This window comes from Cervus canadensis, chromosome X (genome assembly GCF_019320065.1).
Source record: "Cervus canadensis isolate Bull #8, Minnesota chromosome X, ASM1932006v1, whole genome shotgun sequence".
In the NCBI taxonomy this organism is placed as follows: domain Eukaryota; kingdom Metazoa; phylum Chordata; class Mammalia; order Artiodactyla; family Cervidae; genus Cervus; species Cervus canadensis.
This window is the reverse complement of record NC_057419.1, coordinates 89,469,022-89,484,885: the sequence shown is the minus strand read 5'-3', so window position 1 is coordinate 89,484,885 and position 15,864 is coordinate 89,469,022. Positions and strand designations below refer to the sequence as shown.

Genomic DNA, 15,864 nt, shown 5'->3' with positions numbered 1-15,864 from the left:
GGGATTGGAATGAACACTGACCTTTTCCAGTCCTGTGGCCACGGCTGAGTTTTCCAGAGTTGCTGGCATATTGAGTGCAGCACTTTCACAGCATCATCTATCAGGATTTGAAATAGCTCAACTGGAATTCCATCACCTCCACTAGCTTTGTTCATAGTGATGTTTTCTAAGGCCCACCTGACTTCACATTCCAGGATGCCTGGCTCTAGGTGAGTGATCACACCATCGTGATCATCTGGGTTTCGTGAGAGATTTTTTGTACAGTTCTTCCTGTGTAATGTCCTTGCCACCTCTTCTTAATATCTTCTGCTTCTGTTAGGTCCATACCATTTCTGTCCTTTATTGAGCCCATCTTTGCATGAAATGTTCCCTTGGTATCTCTGATTTTCTTGAAGAGATTTCTAGTCTTTCCCATTCTGTTGTTTTCCTCTATTTCTTTGCACTGATAACCGAGGAAGGCTTTCTTAACTCTCCTTGCTGTTCTTTGGAACTCTGCATTCAAATGGGTATATCTTTCCTTTTCTCCTTTGCTTTTTGCTTCCCTTCATTTCATAGCTGTTTCTAAGGCTTCCTCCCCTGCTATTTACCTGGGGCCAAACTATGGTAGAGGTAATGAAGATAATGGTGACCTCCTTCAAAAGAAGGAGTACTACTATTATTATTCTTGCCTTGAGAACCCATGAACAGTATGCAAAGGCAAAAAGATAGGACACTGAAAGATGAAATCCCTAGGTCCGTACATGCCCAATATGCTACTGGAGATCAATGGAGAAATAACTCCAGAAAGAATGAAGAGATGGTGTCAAAGCAAAAACAACGCTCAGTTGTGGATGTGACTGGTAATGGAAGCAAGGTGGGACTCTGTAAAGAGCAATATTGCATAGGAACCTGAAATGTTAGGTCCATGAATCAAGGCACATTGGAAGTGGTTAAACAGGAGATGGAAAGAGGGAACGTTGACATTTTAGGAATCAGCGAACTAAAATGGACTGGAATGGGTGAATTTAACTCAGATGACCATTATATCTACTACTGTGGGCAATAATCCCTTAGAAGAAATGGAGTAGCCATCATAGTCAACAAAAGAGTCCGAAATGCAGTACTTGGATGGAATCTCAGAAACAACAGAATGAGATTCTGTTCGTTTCCAAGGCAAACCATTCAATATCACAGTCATGCAAGTCTATGCCCCGACCAGAAATGATGAAGAAGGTGAAGTTGAGTGGTTCTATGAAGACCTACAAGACCTTTTAGAACTAACACCCACATAAGATGTCCTATTCATTAGAGGGGACTATAATGCAAAAGTAGGAAGTCAGGAAACACCTGGAGTAACAGGCAAATTTGGCCGTGGAACACAGAATGAAGCAGGGCAAAGACTAATAGAGTTTTCCCAAGAGAATGCACTGTTCATAGCAAACACCCTCTTCCAACAACACAGGAGAAGACTCTACACATGGATATCACCAGATGGTCAATACTGATATCAGATTGATTATATTCTTTGCAGCCAAAGATGGAGAAGCTCTCTACAGTCAGCAGAAAGAAGACAAGGAGATGACTATGGCTCAGATCATCAACTCCTATTTGCAAAATTCAGACTTAAATTGAAGAAAGTAGGGACAACAACTAGACCATTCTGGTGTGACCTAAATCAAATCCCTTATGATTATACAGTATAAGTAAGTAATAGATTTAAGGGACTAGTTCTAATAGCGTGCCTGATGAACTAAGCACAGAGGTTCGTGACATCATACAGGAGACAGAGATAAAGACCATCTCCAAGAAAAAGAAATGCAAAAAAGAAAAATGGCTGTCTGAGGAGGCCTTACAAATAGCTGTGAAAAGAAGAGAAGCAAAAAGCAAAGGAGAAAAGGAAAGATATACCCATTTGAATGCAGAGTTCCAAAGAACAGCAAGGAGAGTTAAGAAAGCCTTCCTCAGTTATCAGTGCAAAGAAATAGAGGAAAACAATAGAATGGGAAAGACTAGAGATCTCTTCAAGAAAATTAGAGATACCAAGGGAACATTTCATGCAAAGATGGGCTCAATAAAGGACAGAAATGGTATGGACCTAACAGAAGCAGAAGATATTAAGAAGAGGTGGCAAGAATACACAGAAGAACTGTACAAAAAAGATCTTCCCGACCCAGATGATCACGATGTTGTGATCACTCACCTAGAGCCAGACATCCTGGAATGTGAAGTCAAGTGGGCCTTAGGAAGCATCACAACGAAGAAAGCTAGTGGAGGTGATGGAATTCCAGTTGAGCTATTTCAAATCATAAAAGATGATGCTGTGGAAGTGCTCCACTCAGTATACCAGCAAATTTGGAAAACGCAGCAGTGGCCATAGGACTGGAAAAAGTCAGTTTTCATTTGAATTCCTAAGAAAGGCAATGCCAAAGAATGCTCAAACTACCTCACAATTGCACTCATCTCACATACTAGCAAAGTAATGCTCAAAATTCTCCAAGGCAGGCTTCAACAGTATGTGAACCATGAACTTCCATATGTACAAGTGGGTTTTAGAAAAGGCAGAGGAACCAGATGTCAAATTGCCAACATCTGCTGGATCACTGAAAAAGCAAGAGAATTCCAGAACTACATCTATTTCTGCTTTATTGCCTATGCCAAAGCCTTTGACTGTGTGGATCACAGTAAACTGTGGAAAATTCTGAAAGAGATGGGAATACCAGACCACCTAACCTGCCTCTTGAGAAATCTGTATGCAGGTCAGGAAGCAACAGTTAGAACTGGACATGGAACAACAGACTTGTTCCAAAGAGGAAAATGAGTATGTCAAGGCTGTATATTGTCACCCTGCTTCTTTTACTTATATGCAGAGTATATCATGAGAAACTCTGGGCTGGATGAAACACACCTGGAATCAAGATTGCTGGGAGAAATATCAACAGCCTCAGATATGCAGATGACACCACCCTTATGGCAGAAAGTGAAGAAGAACTAAAGAGCCTCTTGTTGAAATTGAAAGAGCAGAGGGAAAAAGTTGGCTTAAAGCTCAACATTCATAAAACAAAGATCATGGCATCTGGTCCCATCACTTTATGGCAAATAGATAGAGAAACAGTGGAAACAGTGTCAGCCTTAGTTTCTTGGGCTCCAAAATCACTGTGGATGGTGACTGCAGCCATGAAATAAAAAGACTCTTGCTCCTTGGAAGAACAGCTATGACAAACCTAGACAGCATGTTATAAAGCAGAGACATCACTTCACCCACAAAGATCCATATAATCAAAGCTATTGTTTTTCCAGTAGTCATGTGTGGATGTCAGTTGGACTATAAAGAAGGCTGAATGCCAAAGAATTGATGCTTTCTAACTGTGCTGCTGTAGAAGACTCTTGAGAGTTATTTGGACAGCAGTAAGATCAAACCTGTCCATCCTAAAGGAAATCAGTCCAGAATGTTCATTGGAAGGACTGATGCTGAAGTTGAAGCTCCAATACTTTGGCCACCTGATGTGAAGATGTAACTGAGTGGAAAAGATCCTGATACTGGGAAAGATTGAGGGCACGAGGAGAAGGATGACATCATTGGATGGCATCATCAACTCAGTGGACATGAGTTTGAGCAAAGACTGGGAGATAGTGAAGGACAGGGAAGCCTTGTATTCTGCAGTCCAGAGAATTGCAAAGAGTCGGGCACAACTGAGTAACTGAACAACAACAATAACTAGACTCAGACACATCTTTATTAATCAAAATAGGAACTATTACAGTCGACAAATTTTTGCTGATGAGAAATAAGTTTGTTTATTTCTTTAGCATAAAAATTTGCAATTTGGGATTCGACGACATCCTGGAAAGCATATTCTGTATCCTGCTGCTTGTGGAAGCTTTTTCCTGAAAAAAGCCTGAAGAAGTGGTAGTCGGTTGGTGAGAGGTCAGGTGAATATGGGAGATGAGGCAAAACTTCATAGCCCAATTCATTCAACTTTTGAAGCATTAGTTGTGTGACATGTGGTGGGGTGATGTCATGGAGAAGAATTGGGCCCTTTCTGTTGACCAATGCTGGCTGCAGGCATTGCTGTTTTCAGTGCAGCTCATCAATTTGCTAAGCATAATTCTCAGATGTAATGGTTTCGCCAGGATTCAGAAAGCTGTAGTGGTTTAGACTGCCAGCAGACCACCAAACAGTGACCATGATCTTTTTGTGGTGCAGGTTTGACTTTGGGGAGTGTTTTGGAGTGTCTTCCAACCACTGAGGCTGGTCGTCACTGGTTGTTGTATACCATCCACTTTTCATAGCATGTCACAGTCTGCCTGATTGAGAAATGGTTTAATGTTGCATAGAATAAGAGAAGAGGACACTTCAAAACAATGATTTTTAAAATTTTAGACAGCTCATGAGGCACCCACTTATCAAGCTTTTTCTTCTTTCCAATTTGCTTCAAATGCCTAATGGCCATAGAATGATTGATGTTGAGTTCTTCAGCAGCTTCTTGTGTAGTTGTAACAGAATCAGTTTTGATGATTACTCTCAGTTGTTGTCAACTTCTGATGGCTGGCCACTGGGCTCCTCATCTTCAAGGTTCTTGTCACCTTTAGAAAACTTCTTGAACCACTGCTGTGCTGTATTCTCATTAGCAATTCCTGGGCCAAATGCATTGTTGATGTTGCAAGTTGTCTCACTGCTTTATGACCCATTTTGAACTGGAATAAAATCGCTCAAATTTGCTTTTTGTGTAACATGATTTCCATAGTCTAAAATCAATATTAAATAAACAGCAAGTAATGTCATTGGCAATGTCATTGGCAAGAAAACACATAGTAATGTGCATTAAATGATGTATAACATAACCACATTTAAGAATGCATTCCGATATCAAAGGCAAATGTCAACAATGCAAAAACTACAATTACTTTTGCACCAGCCTAATAGAATGATTGTTCATCTACATGCAAAAGAAAATCTATACTCATATATTACATCTTTCACTATTATTAACTTAAAATGGATCATAGACTTACATGTAAAAGACAAAACTGTAAAAAAAAAGACTCCTAGAAGACAACATAGTAAAAGATCTAGGTAACTTTGTGTTTGGCAAGGACTTTGTAGATAAAACATCAAAAATGTGATCCATGAAAGAAAAAATTGATAACTTGAACTTAATTAAAGATAAATCTTCTCTGCAAAATACTCTATTAATAGGATGAAGACAAGTGGAGATTGAGAAGAAAAGTGTTGCAAAACAGAATTTATTAGAAGACTGGTATCCAAAATATACAAAAAAGTCTTTAAATTTAGTAATAAGAAAGCAATCAATGCCATTTTAAGGGTGGGGGGGGGACTGATCTGACCAGATGATTGACAAATAAAATATACAAATTAGCATATGTAAAGATGCTCAACATCAGAGGGCATTATGGAATTACAAATTAAAACAACAGAAAATAGGACTTCTCTTGTAGCTCAGTGGTCAAGAATCCGCCTGCCAATGCAGTAGACATGGGTTCAATCCCTAGTCTGGGAAGATCCCATGTGCCACAGAGCAACTAAGCCCATTCATCACAACTACTGAGCCTGTCCTCTAGACCCCAGGAACCACAAGTATTAAAGCCAGTACACCCTAGAGCCTGTGCTTAGCAACAGAAAAGCCACTGCAATGAGAAGCCTGTGCATCACAACTAGAGAGTAGCCCTCGCTTGCCACAACTGGTGAAAAGCCCACATAGCAATGAAGACCCAGTGTAGCCAGTAAATAAATAAAATAATTTTTAAAAAACAGAAAGTAACCAAGTTAAGCTTAATAGACATAAACAAGTCTCTGTCCGTGGTGAGTAAGAGGGAAGAGGCGTAGATCCTATGTGTTGTATAGGCAAGGAATATGCTACTGTGAAAGTTCATGTGCATAAGTATGTAGGAGGAGGGGTTGGGGCAGAACTGTAGGTATGATGCAGCACAGCTGTGTCTGTATCCTGGGCTTAATGCTTGGGGGTTATTTATTTGGTTCTGAGATTTAGATATAAGAGGCAAGTCAGGGTTACACAGGTCTGGTGGAGGCATAGGAGAGTGGAACTTTGGCCATCAGAATTTATTAAACTGGAATCCATTTTGTTATTGTTCAGTAGCTCAGTGGTGTCCGACTCTGCGACCTCAGGGACTGTAGCACACCAGGCTTCCCTGTTCTTAACCATCTCCTGGAGCTTGCTCAAACTCATGGCCATTGAGTCAGTGATGCTATCCAACCATCTTGTCCTCTGTCATCCCCTTCTCCTGCCTTCAATCTTTCCCAGCATCAGGGTCTTTTCTAATGAGTCGGGCTCTTCGATTCAGGTGGCCAAAGTATTGGAGCTTCAGCTTCAACATCAGTCCTTCCAATGACTATTCAGGGTTGATTTCCTTTAGGACTGACTGGTTTGATCTCATTGCAGTCCAAGGGACCCTCAAGAGTCTTCTCCAACACCACAGTTCAAAAGCGTCAATTCTTCGGTGCTCAGACTTCTTTATGGTCCAACTCTCACATCCATACATGACTACTGGAAAAACCATAGCTTTGACTATATGGACCTTTGCTGGCAAAATGATGTCTCTGCTTTTCAATACACTGTCTAGATTTGTCATAGCTTGTCTTCCAAGGAGCAAAGAAAGTGAAAGTGAAGTAGCTCAGTCGTGTCCGACTCTGCGACCCCGTGGACTGTAGCCTACAAGGCTCCTCCCTCCATGGGATTTTCCAGGCAAGAATACTGGAGTGGCTTGCCATTTCCTCCTCCAGGGGATCTTTCCAACCCAGGGAATGAACCCAGGTCTCCTGCATTGCAGGTAGACGCTTTAACTTCTGAGCCACCAGGGATGTTTAAGGAGCAAGCATCTTCTAATTTCATGGCTGCAATTGCCACCTGCAGTGATTTTGGTGCCCAAGAAAATAAAGTCTGTCACTTTTTCCATTGTTTCCCCATCTAGTTGCCATGAAGTGATGGGACCGGATGCCATGATCTTAGTTTACTGAATGTTGTGTTTTAAACCAGCTTTTTCACTCTCCTCTTTCACCTTCATCAAGAGGCTCTTTAATTCCTCTTGCTTTTTGCCATCAGGGTGGTGTCATCTGCATATCTGAAGTTATTGATGTTTCTCCCAGGAATCTTGATTCCAGCTTGTGCTTCATCCAGCCTGGCACTTTTAATGATGTATTCAGCATATAAGTTAAATAAGCAGTGTGACAATAGACAGCCTTGATGTACTCTTTTCCCAATTTTGAACCAGTCCTTTGTTCCATGTCTGGTGCTTGACCTGCATACAGGTGTCGCAGGAGGCAGGTAAAGTGGTCTGGTATTCCCATCTTTTTAAAGAATTTTCCACAGTTTGTTGTGATCCACACAGTCAAGGGCTTTAGCGTAATCAATGAAGCAGGCATAGATGTTTCTCTGGAAATCTCTTGCTTTTTCGATGATCCAATGTATCATTTCACTTAGGATGAAATAAATACTGCTTACCAGTCAGACAGATATAGGTCAGCATTCTTTTAATATTTAAAGCTTTTCTTTTTCCCTTTGACTTTAAAGATGAAACAATTCATTCAAGCTGGTTTCCTCACATGTAACATGAAGGTAATAGCTTATTTCAATAATAGTTCATACTGTCCAATATTTTTGTGAGTTAATACACAAAATGTTTAAAATAGGACCTTCCTCGGTTCAGTAAATGTTAATGAGTTGTACTGTCTGTTCTCTAAATGAATTAACAATAAAATGTCTAACAGACATTTCAAAATCTCACAGTATAATCTGTCAGCTAGTAGAAGATTCACTCCTCTGTCAGTATCTTGAAATCAAGATTTCACTATATCCAGAATTACCACATAGGATTGCTAATATGACTTTGGATAAGTCTAAATTTTTATAAAATAATAAGAATGAAACTACAAGTAAAGGTCACCTCTATGGGAGTGGAGATTTCTTTTTTGTTTGCGCTGAGGACAAAGTAGATGTTCATATATATATTTGCTGAATGAACGCAAGGCACCAGCCACTTGAAGGAGGAGAAAGAACAGTTCAGAGAGGTAAAGAGATTCACATAACACCCACAGATCTTGGCAGAGCTCAGACTCCCTTCTTTAAGCCTGGCATTCACCCAAGAGAGAGTATACTTTGGAACAAAGAAAACATAATCCACAATTCAGCTAAAGCCATTGAAAGAGCACAGTGACAACTGACATCTGTTGTCTCTAGATACAGTATAGAATTGTCTCTAGATTTTTTCTGTCATCTAAATATTTTACAATTATCATGTCTGACTCATTGTGACCCCAATAATAAGTATCTAATAACAAGTAAAAGCTGATAGGTAAATATATGAAAATTCATGGTAAGAATAAGTTTCCCTTTTCATTCTGGTAAGCATAAGTGATTTTCAGTAAATAGGGACTTTCTCCAAGATGAACCTCAGAGGACTGCAAAATCCCTCCTTTAGCAAAGAGAAAAGGTTCTTAAGAGGGTGGTTATAGTGGTGAGTGGTGAGAGATGAGCCCCCAAATTGATCCTCCCAGGGCATGAAGCCCAATTTGAGTGAAGAGGAATGGATAGTCAGGATGGTGAGTGAATTCCATTCCTACTGCTGCTGTAATAAATTATCACAATATTGCTGGATTAAAAAAAAAAGCAAAAAATAAAAATACTGAAGGTTGCACATAGAAAAGGGTTTCACTGGTATGAAATAAAGGTGATAGGAGGACTTCATTCTTCCAAGAGACCCTAGAGGAATCTGTCTCCTTGCCTTTTCCACCTTCTGGGTCTGCATGTGGGCCTTGGCCTCTGGCTTCCTTCTTCAAAACCGGCGACATCCTATCCACTGGTGGCATCTTGCATGCAACTTCACTGTGACACTAAATCTTCTGCCTGCTTCTTCCACATTTAAAGTAGCTTTCCATGGCATTGATCAAGATAAAGCAGTGTGATCTTTCTTTACATTTAGCTCATTAGCAATCTTAATTCCATCTACGACCTTAATTCTCTTGTGCAAGGTAACATCATATATTTACAGATTCTGGAGAACAGGACATGGACGTTTTGGGGGTACTTTTATTCAGCCTACCAAAGCGAGGGTGCCATTTAGTTGGGTTTTAAACTGGGCAACAATGCCAACAGGTTTGTGCTCAACCAGAGATGTTATTAACCACGGTTGTTGTTTGCCCAATGGAGCACAAATGAAGAGGATGGAGACTACAAGGAGGATGTAGAAGTGCAGGAATCAGAGGATTCAAGAACCAGCAGATTTCTGTCTTGGGGAAGTGGGTGCCTGGTGCTGCCAACTCCAAAGAATGGCTGGGGGAAGTAGACTGGTGTGTATGGCAAGCATGTGAGATCCCAATTGGTTCTAATCCTTGGCATATTCCTACCCTGCCAAAGATGATGAGCCCTTGGAATCCCCTGCAAGAGAAGACCTTACAGAAGCCAGGAAGAGGAGCCAGGACTGCCCCTACATGGTGCCTGACTCCTGGCTGTGGGGTGAGAAACAGGATTGTCTGAGCAGGTGCGGGTCCTGTCAGGGAAAGGTCCTCTTTCCTGGGCAACTGTGGGGACAGTGAAATGGTAAAGTGTGCCACCACAGCGACTGAGACAACAGCAGTGTGGCAGAAAGAATGAGGACACTGGCACAGACAAGTGGTTTGTCTCCTCAGCCAGGGGTCTATCAGGGGCTGCCCTCCCTTAGAAGAGGGGCAGGGGCTCGGCCTCCACGGGCGCCCCCTCCCACTTTCCTCCAGCTCGCGGCCCCCCTGCCACCCGCGCCCAAGAAGGCTGGCCGGCGTGATGGGGGAAGGGAGGGGGCGGACACCGAACAGTCTGCGGGTACACACACACACACTCTCTCTCTCCCTCCCTCCCCGGGGCGTCCACACACACACACTCTGCGGGGCGTCCTGTATCCATCCGCTGCTCCCTGCAGTGCCACCCCTCGCGACCCTCCCAGCCCCGGCCCGCGACCACTCTACGCTGCAGGGCCAGAAGCGTGGCGGGGCGGGGGGTGGTCACCCAACGGGGGGCAGCGGAGGACTGGCGTGGCCCCGCCCCTCAGGCTGGCGTTCTTCCCGGCCCCGCCCCCTCTGGGTCGGAACTACGGTGGGCCTGGGAGGGGGCGTCTAGTCCATTCGTGCCGTATCCCTCCGCCCCCCTTCCCGACACCCTCACCGCGAGCCGTCGGTGCCGCAGCCTGCGCAGCCCCTACCCGGTTTGGCGCAGCGGCGCGGGAGGTGGGGACGCCTCTTTTCCATTCCGCCCGCACGGCGAGCGGTGGGAAGCGAGAGAAGAGCTGCGACCCTGCGCCTGCGAAGGCAAGTGGGGGTGTCGTGGGGCGACGACCGCCTCACAGCCTGCCCTTGGCAGCCTGAGGACGGGGAGGCGAGCGGGTCGGAATGGGATCCTTAAAGAGATGAGCAGCGCTGGGGGATCCCTGGCCCTGAGACGACGGCGACCGGGGCGGGCCGGGCCCGGGGCCGCGGAGTCTTGGCCGTAGGGGTTCTCTCGGATGCTGGGGAGTCGTACGGCGCGGACTAATCCCTGGCGGACTTTCCTGGTGGCCGTGCTCCGCCCTCGACGGTGCCTGTGCGGGGAGAGGGTTGTGCGGGAAGCTGCTATGGGAGAAATGGCGGAGGGATCCCGCGGGGGCGCTCTGAGGAGGTCGCCGGAGCCGGGACGGGTGTAGCCGGGGCTGTGATTCTGCCAAGGGGCCTGTCGGACCCCTCGTGCCGGATGCTGTCCTTTCCAACAGGCACCTTTTTGATGCCAAAGTCTACTGTCTGTGCAGTAGGTCTGGCAATTTCAGGCCACGGGGTGCATCTGTAGCGAGGCTTGAGGAAAACGAGGGACAGGAGAAAGGCCTGTTTTTCTGAACGTGTTTGGAGGGTGGGGGTGGGCAGCAGTCGTTGACTGGACATCTGAATCGGGGTGGAGTGATTGCGACCAGCACAGGTCAGGCATCCAGGAATACTTTGTAAATTTCTTGTCTACCAGGGTTTTACACACTTCCCTTGCCTTCCTTTCTCTTCGCAATCCAGAATTGGGGGTGGAAAAGATGGACTGGGAGGTAAAGGTGGGACAGAAGTCATAAATTCAGGTACCACTGCACAACCTGTTTTCTAGAATATGTGGGCACCCTTCCCCCAATTTATACTGCGCAAGGCAAAGGGATGTGGTGCACCTAGTGGTGAATCCTCATAATAGGAGAAGGGAGCAATGCGAAAAATGTGACGTCAAGAGATGCTGTTTGTTATCTGGACTGCTGAAATACAGGACCTAAATAAAATGAGAATATTCTACTAAGAGGACTCTAAATATTGAAAGACAGTATATGAATTCCCATACTCAGTGTTGGTCTGTCCACCAGCATCTTAGTTGCTACCTTGGTCTTCTGACTCTTTTTTTCATCTTTTGTCCATAGACCTTCTTTAAGGCTGGTTACTTCTGCAAGGAAGGAAAGAAGGAAGAGACTGAAATCTCTGAAGGTTTGTGCAAAGAGGAGCAACGCAGGGGACAGCTACAGAGGAATATTGACAAGTGTTTTCCATCTAGTTGGGTGTCGCTGATTCACATCTCCTACTCTCTTTTAGATTTGCATGCTGCTGCAGAACCCCTTGACCATTTCCTGTCCTGCAGGAGTGTTAGGATTGTTGGGTAGGTGTGGATTGGGCAGTGAAAGGGAGGAGCAGACCAGAGAGCAGGGACCAAAAGAAAGAAAACATTAGACAAATTAGACACTTAAACAAAAAGAGATGTTTATCTGTGGTCAGGGTGTCTGCCTGTCAACCAAGCAGTCAGACTCCATTTTTACTGTATGTTTACTTATCCATAGGACAGCCTGCTGTTTGCTTAAGGCTTAATACCACTGGAACAAAACAAGGAGAGGAAGATTGTGCCACATTGGTGCAGGTATGAGAGTGGGTCCAGCTTTTGGGTGCGGTAGAAAAGACCAACACAGGTCCAGGAGTGATTAGGATCTGGTCTTGGGGCTCCTCAGCTTCTCCCATTGCCAAGATACTTTCACACTATTTATGCATGTGTGTTATAGCAAGCAAAGTAATGTGGCATCTCTGGAGTTAAAGAATATGTTTGGGTAAAATGAGGATGATAGAGGGACTTTCTAATAGCCTAACTTTCTCACCAAGCTTTTAAGGTCCAGTCTCTCTGTGTGAGATTTTGCATGGAGTGACACAGTTGGAAGAGACTCAATGTCCCATGTTGTTCTTGCTTCCTAGATTGACTTCCATTGGCAGCTCTGGTGGTGCTGGAATTGTTGCTGATCATCACCGTTGACAGGTCTGCACCCTGCCCTGGGGAACCATCATCCTCTCCCAGCTTGGTTGGGCTTCTTCTGCACTCTGTGATACTGGCTGGGGCTGGGATTGGAAAGGAGGCTGATTGAGTGCTGGACTGGTGATTGACTCTAACTTTTGTTTCCAACTATATTGTCTGAATCATCGAGAGATTACAGAGTGTGAAGATTCAGAACTGTGACAGATCTGTGGTAGAGACTGAGACTTGGATCAAGGTATTTAACTGGGTCTTTTCTGTAACTTGTACTATGACTGGGGCTGAAGTTGAGCCTGTTGCCCAGGCCAAGCCTGAAAAGAAGCCTGGAGAAGAGGTTGTAGGTGGGGCTGAGAGAGAGAATGAAGTCCCAATGGTGGTCAGACCCAAGGTTAGGAACCAGGCAACATCTGGGGCAAGGTCCAAAACTGAGTCCAAGGCAATGGTTGGGGCAAGGCCTAAAACTGAGCCACAGACAATGGCTGGAGCAAGGCCCAGAACAGAATCACAGCCACTGGCTGGGGCAAGGCCTAAAACTGAATTCCAGGCAACGGCAGGAGCAAGGCCCAAAACTGAGGCCAGGACAGTAGGCAGGGCACGTCCTAAGACTGAAGCCAAGGCAGTCCCTGGAGCAAGACCCAAAGATGAAGCCCAAGTTTGGGCTCAGACTGAGTTTGGGGCTGAGGCAATGTTGCAAGCAGAGGGCATGCCCCAAACCAATGCAGTTGCTTGGCCATTAGTCAATACTGAGTCTGGGTCAGCCACTAAACCTATGGCCCTATCCATGGATAGGGAACTGGTCAATGTGGACAGTGAGACCTTTTCTAGCTCCCAGGTTCAGACAGGAATCCAACCCTGGTTTGGATCTGGAGAGGAAACTAGTATGGGGTCTTGGTGCTATCCCAGGGCCAAGGCCAGAGAGGAAGCTTCTAGTGAGTCTGGATTCTGGTCAGCAGATGAGACCTCTACAATGTCTTCTTTTTGGGCTGGAGAAGAGGCCAGTATCAGATCATGGCCTAGGGAAGAGGCCAATACCAGGTCTAGGCACAGGGCCAAACATCAGCCTAATCCCAGATCCAGGCCCAGATCCAAGCAAGATCCCTTTATTGATTCCTGGTCTGGGTCTGAGGAAGAGTCTGGCAACCCATTCTGCTTGTGGGCTGGAGAAAATACCAATAACTTGTTCAGGTCCAGAGTCAGGGATGAGGCAAATATGAGGTCCAAGCTCCGGACAAAAAGAGAGGACTTTTTTGAATCTGAGTCTGAAGACGAGTACTATAAGGAATCTTGGTTTTTGCCTGAAGAAGAGGCCAATAGTAGATTGAGACCCAGAGACAAGGAAGAACCTAATACTGTCTTGAAGCCCAGGACCCAGAAAGTTGTTAATAACAGTGACAGGGTCAAACAAGAACCCAGGTTTGAGGAGGAAGTCATTATTGGGTCCTGGTTCTGGGCAGAAAAAGAGGCCAGTATGGAGGCTGGAGCTTCAGCCATCTGTGAATCTGAGGCAGGGGCTGAGGAGGGGGCCATTGGTGGATCGTTGTTCTGGACTGAGGAAAAGTCCAGTTTGGGAGCTGTGGCCAGAGAAGAGACCAGACCAGAGTCTGAAGAAGAGGCCATATTTGGGTCCTGGTTCTGGGACAGGGATGAGGCCTGCTTTGACTTAAATCCTCGTCCTGTGTACAAGGCTAGTCCCAGGTTCAGAGATGCAGCCGAGGAGGAAGTTGATGTATCATCCAGGCCCAAAACCTGGGAAGAGGTCACTGTAGAATTCAAACCTGGTCCTTGTCATGGGGTTGGCTTCCCATCCCCAAGCCCCTTTAGAATTCCTGAAGAAGCAACAACGTCTGTATACACTGAACTGTTTGAGGGAAAGCCCAAGAATGTGGAAGTTACCCCAGAAGGGGAAGAGCAGGAATCTTTGCTTCAGTCTGATCAGCCTGATTCTGAGTTCCCATTTCAATATGATCCATCCTACCGGTCAGTCAGGGAAATTCGGGAGCATCTTAGGGCCAAGGAGAGTGCACAGCCTGAGAGTTGGTCCTGCAGCTGCATACAGTGTGAGCTTAAAATTGGTCCTGAAGAGTTTGAAGAACTCCTCCTATTAATGGACAAAATTCGAGATCCTTTTATTCATGAAATATCTAAGATTGCAATGGGTATGAGAACTGCTTCTCAATTTACTCGTGATTTCATTCGCGATTCAGGTGTTGTCTCACTTATTGAAACCTTACTCAATTATCCCTCCTCCCGAGTTAGGACAAGTTTTCTGGAAAATATGATTCACATGGCTCCCCCTTACCCAAATCTGAACATGATTGAGACATTTGTGTGCCAAGTGTGTGAGGAAACCCTTGCTCATAGCGTGGGTTCCCCTGAGCAGGTGCTTGGGTTAAGGATGCTTAGACACCTCACCTCAACTACTGACTATCACACACTGGTTTCCAATTATATGTCTGGATTTCTTTCCTTAGTAACCACAGGCAATGCAAGAACAAAGTTTCATGTTCTGAAAATGCTATTGAATTTGTCTGAAAATCCCATGGTGGCAAAAAAACTGTTCAGTGCCAAGGCTCTATCAATATTTGTAGGTCTCTTTAACATAGAAGAGACAAATGATAACATTCAAATTGTTATTAAAATGTTTCAGAATATCAGTAATATTATCAAAAATGGAACAATGGCCTTAATTGATGATGATTTCAGTCTTGAGCCACTTATTTCTGCATTCCATGAATTTGAAAAGTTAGCTGAGGAACTGCAAGTCCAAATAAACAATCAAAGTGATCCTGAGGTGGGACAGCAAAGCTAATGCGATTATCCACCTGCCTCTGATCAGCCTTATGTTCCCAAAGAACCCTGAGTAGTGCTTTGGTTTTCAGTCTGGTTTTATATTGTAACTTATATTTTAATGCTGATGTTAACTATGTCCAATTCTTTGTTTGAGCTGGATCATTTTGTGGATGCCAAATGATAATTAGTGCTGAAAAAATTTGTTGATATTTGTCTTGCTGTCCAGATTGCTGTATTTTTCAGTATTGAGCTGCTAGTGAACTGAGCCGCCTGTGTAAGTTACCCTGCTATTCATTGTTTAAACATATTGTTCTCTATTCGAGTCAGTGTTTTAAATAAAGTTCTGTGTGAAAAGTGGCAGAAGTGACCCTTCTTCAGTTTAAAATCTAGATGTAGATAACATCGTGCACAGTGACAGACAATTTGTAGTGTGACATACATACCCTCATTGGAAAATCCCATTCCTGGAGCTTAAGAAGGAAGAGATTACTGTGGGCTGTGGTACTTGAGGAATGCTTCAGAGAAGAGGGACTCAAATTGGTCACTGAATAGTAGGATGAGACAACCCATTAGGTCATTCTTGGAAGTGAGCAGTGTGGTGTGAAGGAAAGTGTGTAACTAGAAAAATCTGTTTTGGTAGCATGGCTATAACCTGTCTTCCTGGAATAGGTGAGACAAGTTTAGTGAAGGATACAGTTGGAATGAGGCCACTCTGGAGAACTAAGTTGGCCAAATCTGCACATTTTGCAACTCAAAGTAGAGGTGCTGCTCAGTGCCACCTGAAGAGAGAACAAGTGAAGTAGAATAC

General features: G+C 44.4%; 2 protein-coding genes across 6 annotated transcripts; both read left to right on the top strand.

Moving 5' to 3' along the window:
- Positions 1 to 7,249: 7,249 nt before the first annotated feature.
- On the top strand, positions 7,250 to 12,353 carry LOC122434846 (basic proline-rich protein-like). 5 transcript variants are annotated; one of them, XR_006267475.1, is made up of 5 exons: positions 7,250 to 10,291; positions 11,398 to 11,461; positions 11,567 to 11,630; positions 11,814 to 11,885; positions 12,212 to 12,353. XR_006267475.1 is itself a non-coding variant. In XM_043458616.1 (5 exons), the coding sequence occupies exons 1-4, from the start codon at positions 9,602 to 9,604 to the stop codon at positions 11,834 to 11,836; spliced, it is 846 nt and encodes a 281-aa protein (XP_043314551.1). In that variant the 5' UTR covers positions 7,250 to 9,601; the 3' UTR covers positions 11,837 to 11,885; positions 12,212 to 12,353. The 5 variants fall into 5 exon arrangements, 4 of the variants coding, with proteins under 4 accessions (XP_043314551.1, XP_043314552.1, XP_043314549.1 ...); XM_043458616.1 differs by having other exon boundaries at positions 11,809 to 11,885; XM_043458617.1 differs by lacking the exon at positions 11,398 to 11,461.
- On the top strand, positions 12,265 to 15,413 carry GPRASP2 (G protein-coupled receptor associated sorting protein 2). Its single transcript, XM_043458613.1, has one exon. The coding sequence runs from the start codon at positions 12,538 to 12,540 to the stop codon at positions 15,073 to 15,075; it is 2,538 nt and encodes an 845-aa protein (XP_043314548.1). The 5' UTR covers positions 12,265 to 12,537; the 3' UTR covers positions 15,076 to 15,413.
- Positions 15,414 to 15,864: the final 451 nt, after the last annotated feature.

Coding starts and splice junctions, on each gene's coding strand:
- LOC122434846 (XM_043458614.1), top strand. CDS start 9,602: ATGAGGACACTGGCACAGACAAGTGGTTTGTCTCCTCAGCCAGGGGTC. Junction 10,292..11,566: donor GCGACCCTGCGCCTGCGAAG/GCAAGTGGGGGT, acceptor ACTCTCTTTTAG/ATTTGCATGCTGCTGCAGAA. Junction 11,886..12,211: donor ATTGTGCCACATTGGTGCAG/GTATGAGAGTGG, acceptor CTTGCTTCCTAG/ATTGACTTCCATTGGCAGCT.
- GPRASP2 (XM_043458613.1), top strand. CDS start 12,538: ATGACTGGGGCTGAAGTTGAGCCTGTTGCCCAGGCCAAGCCTGAAAAG.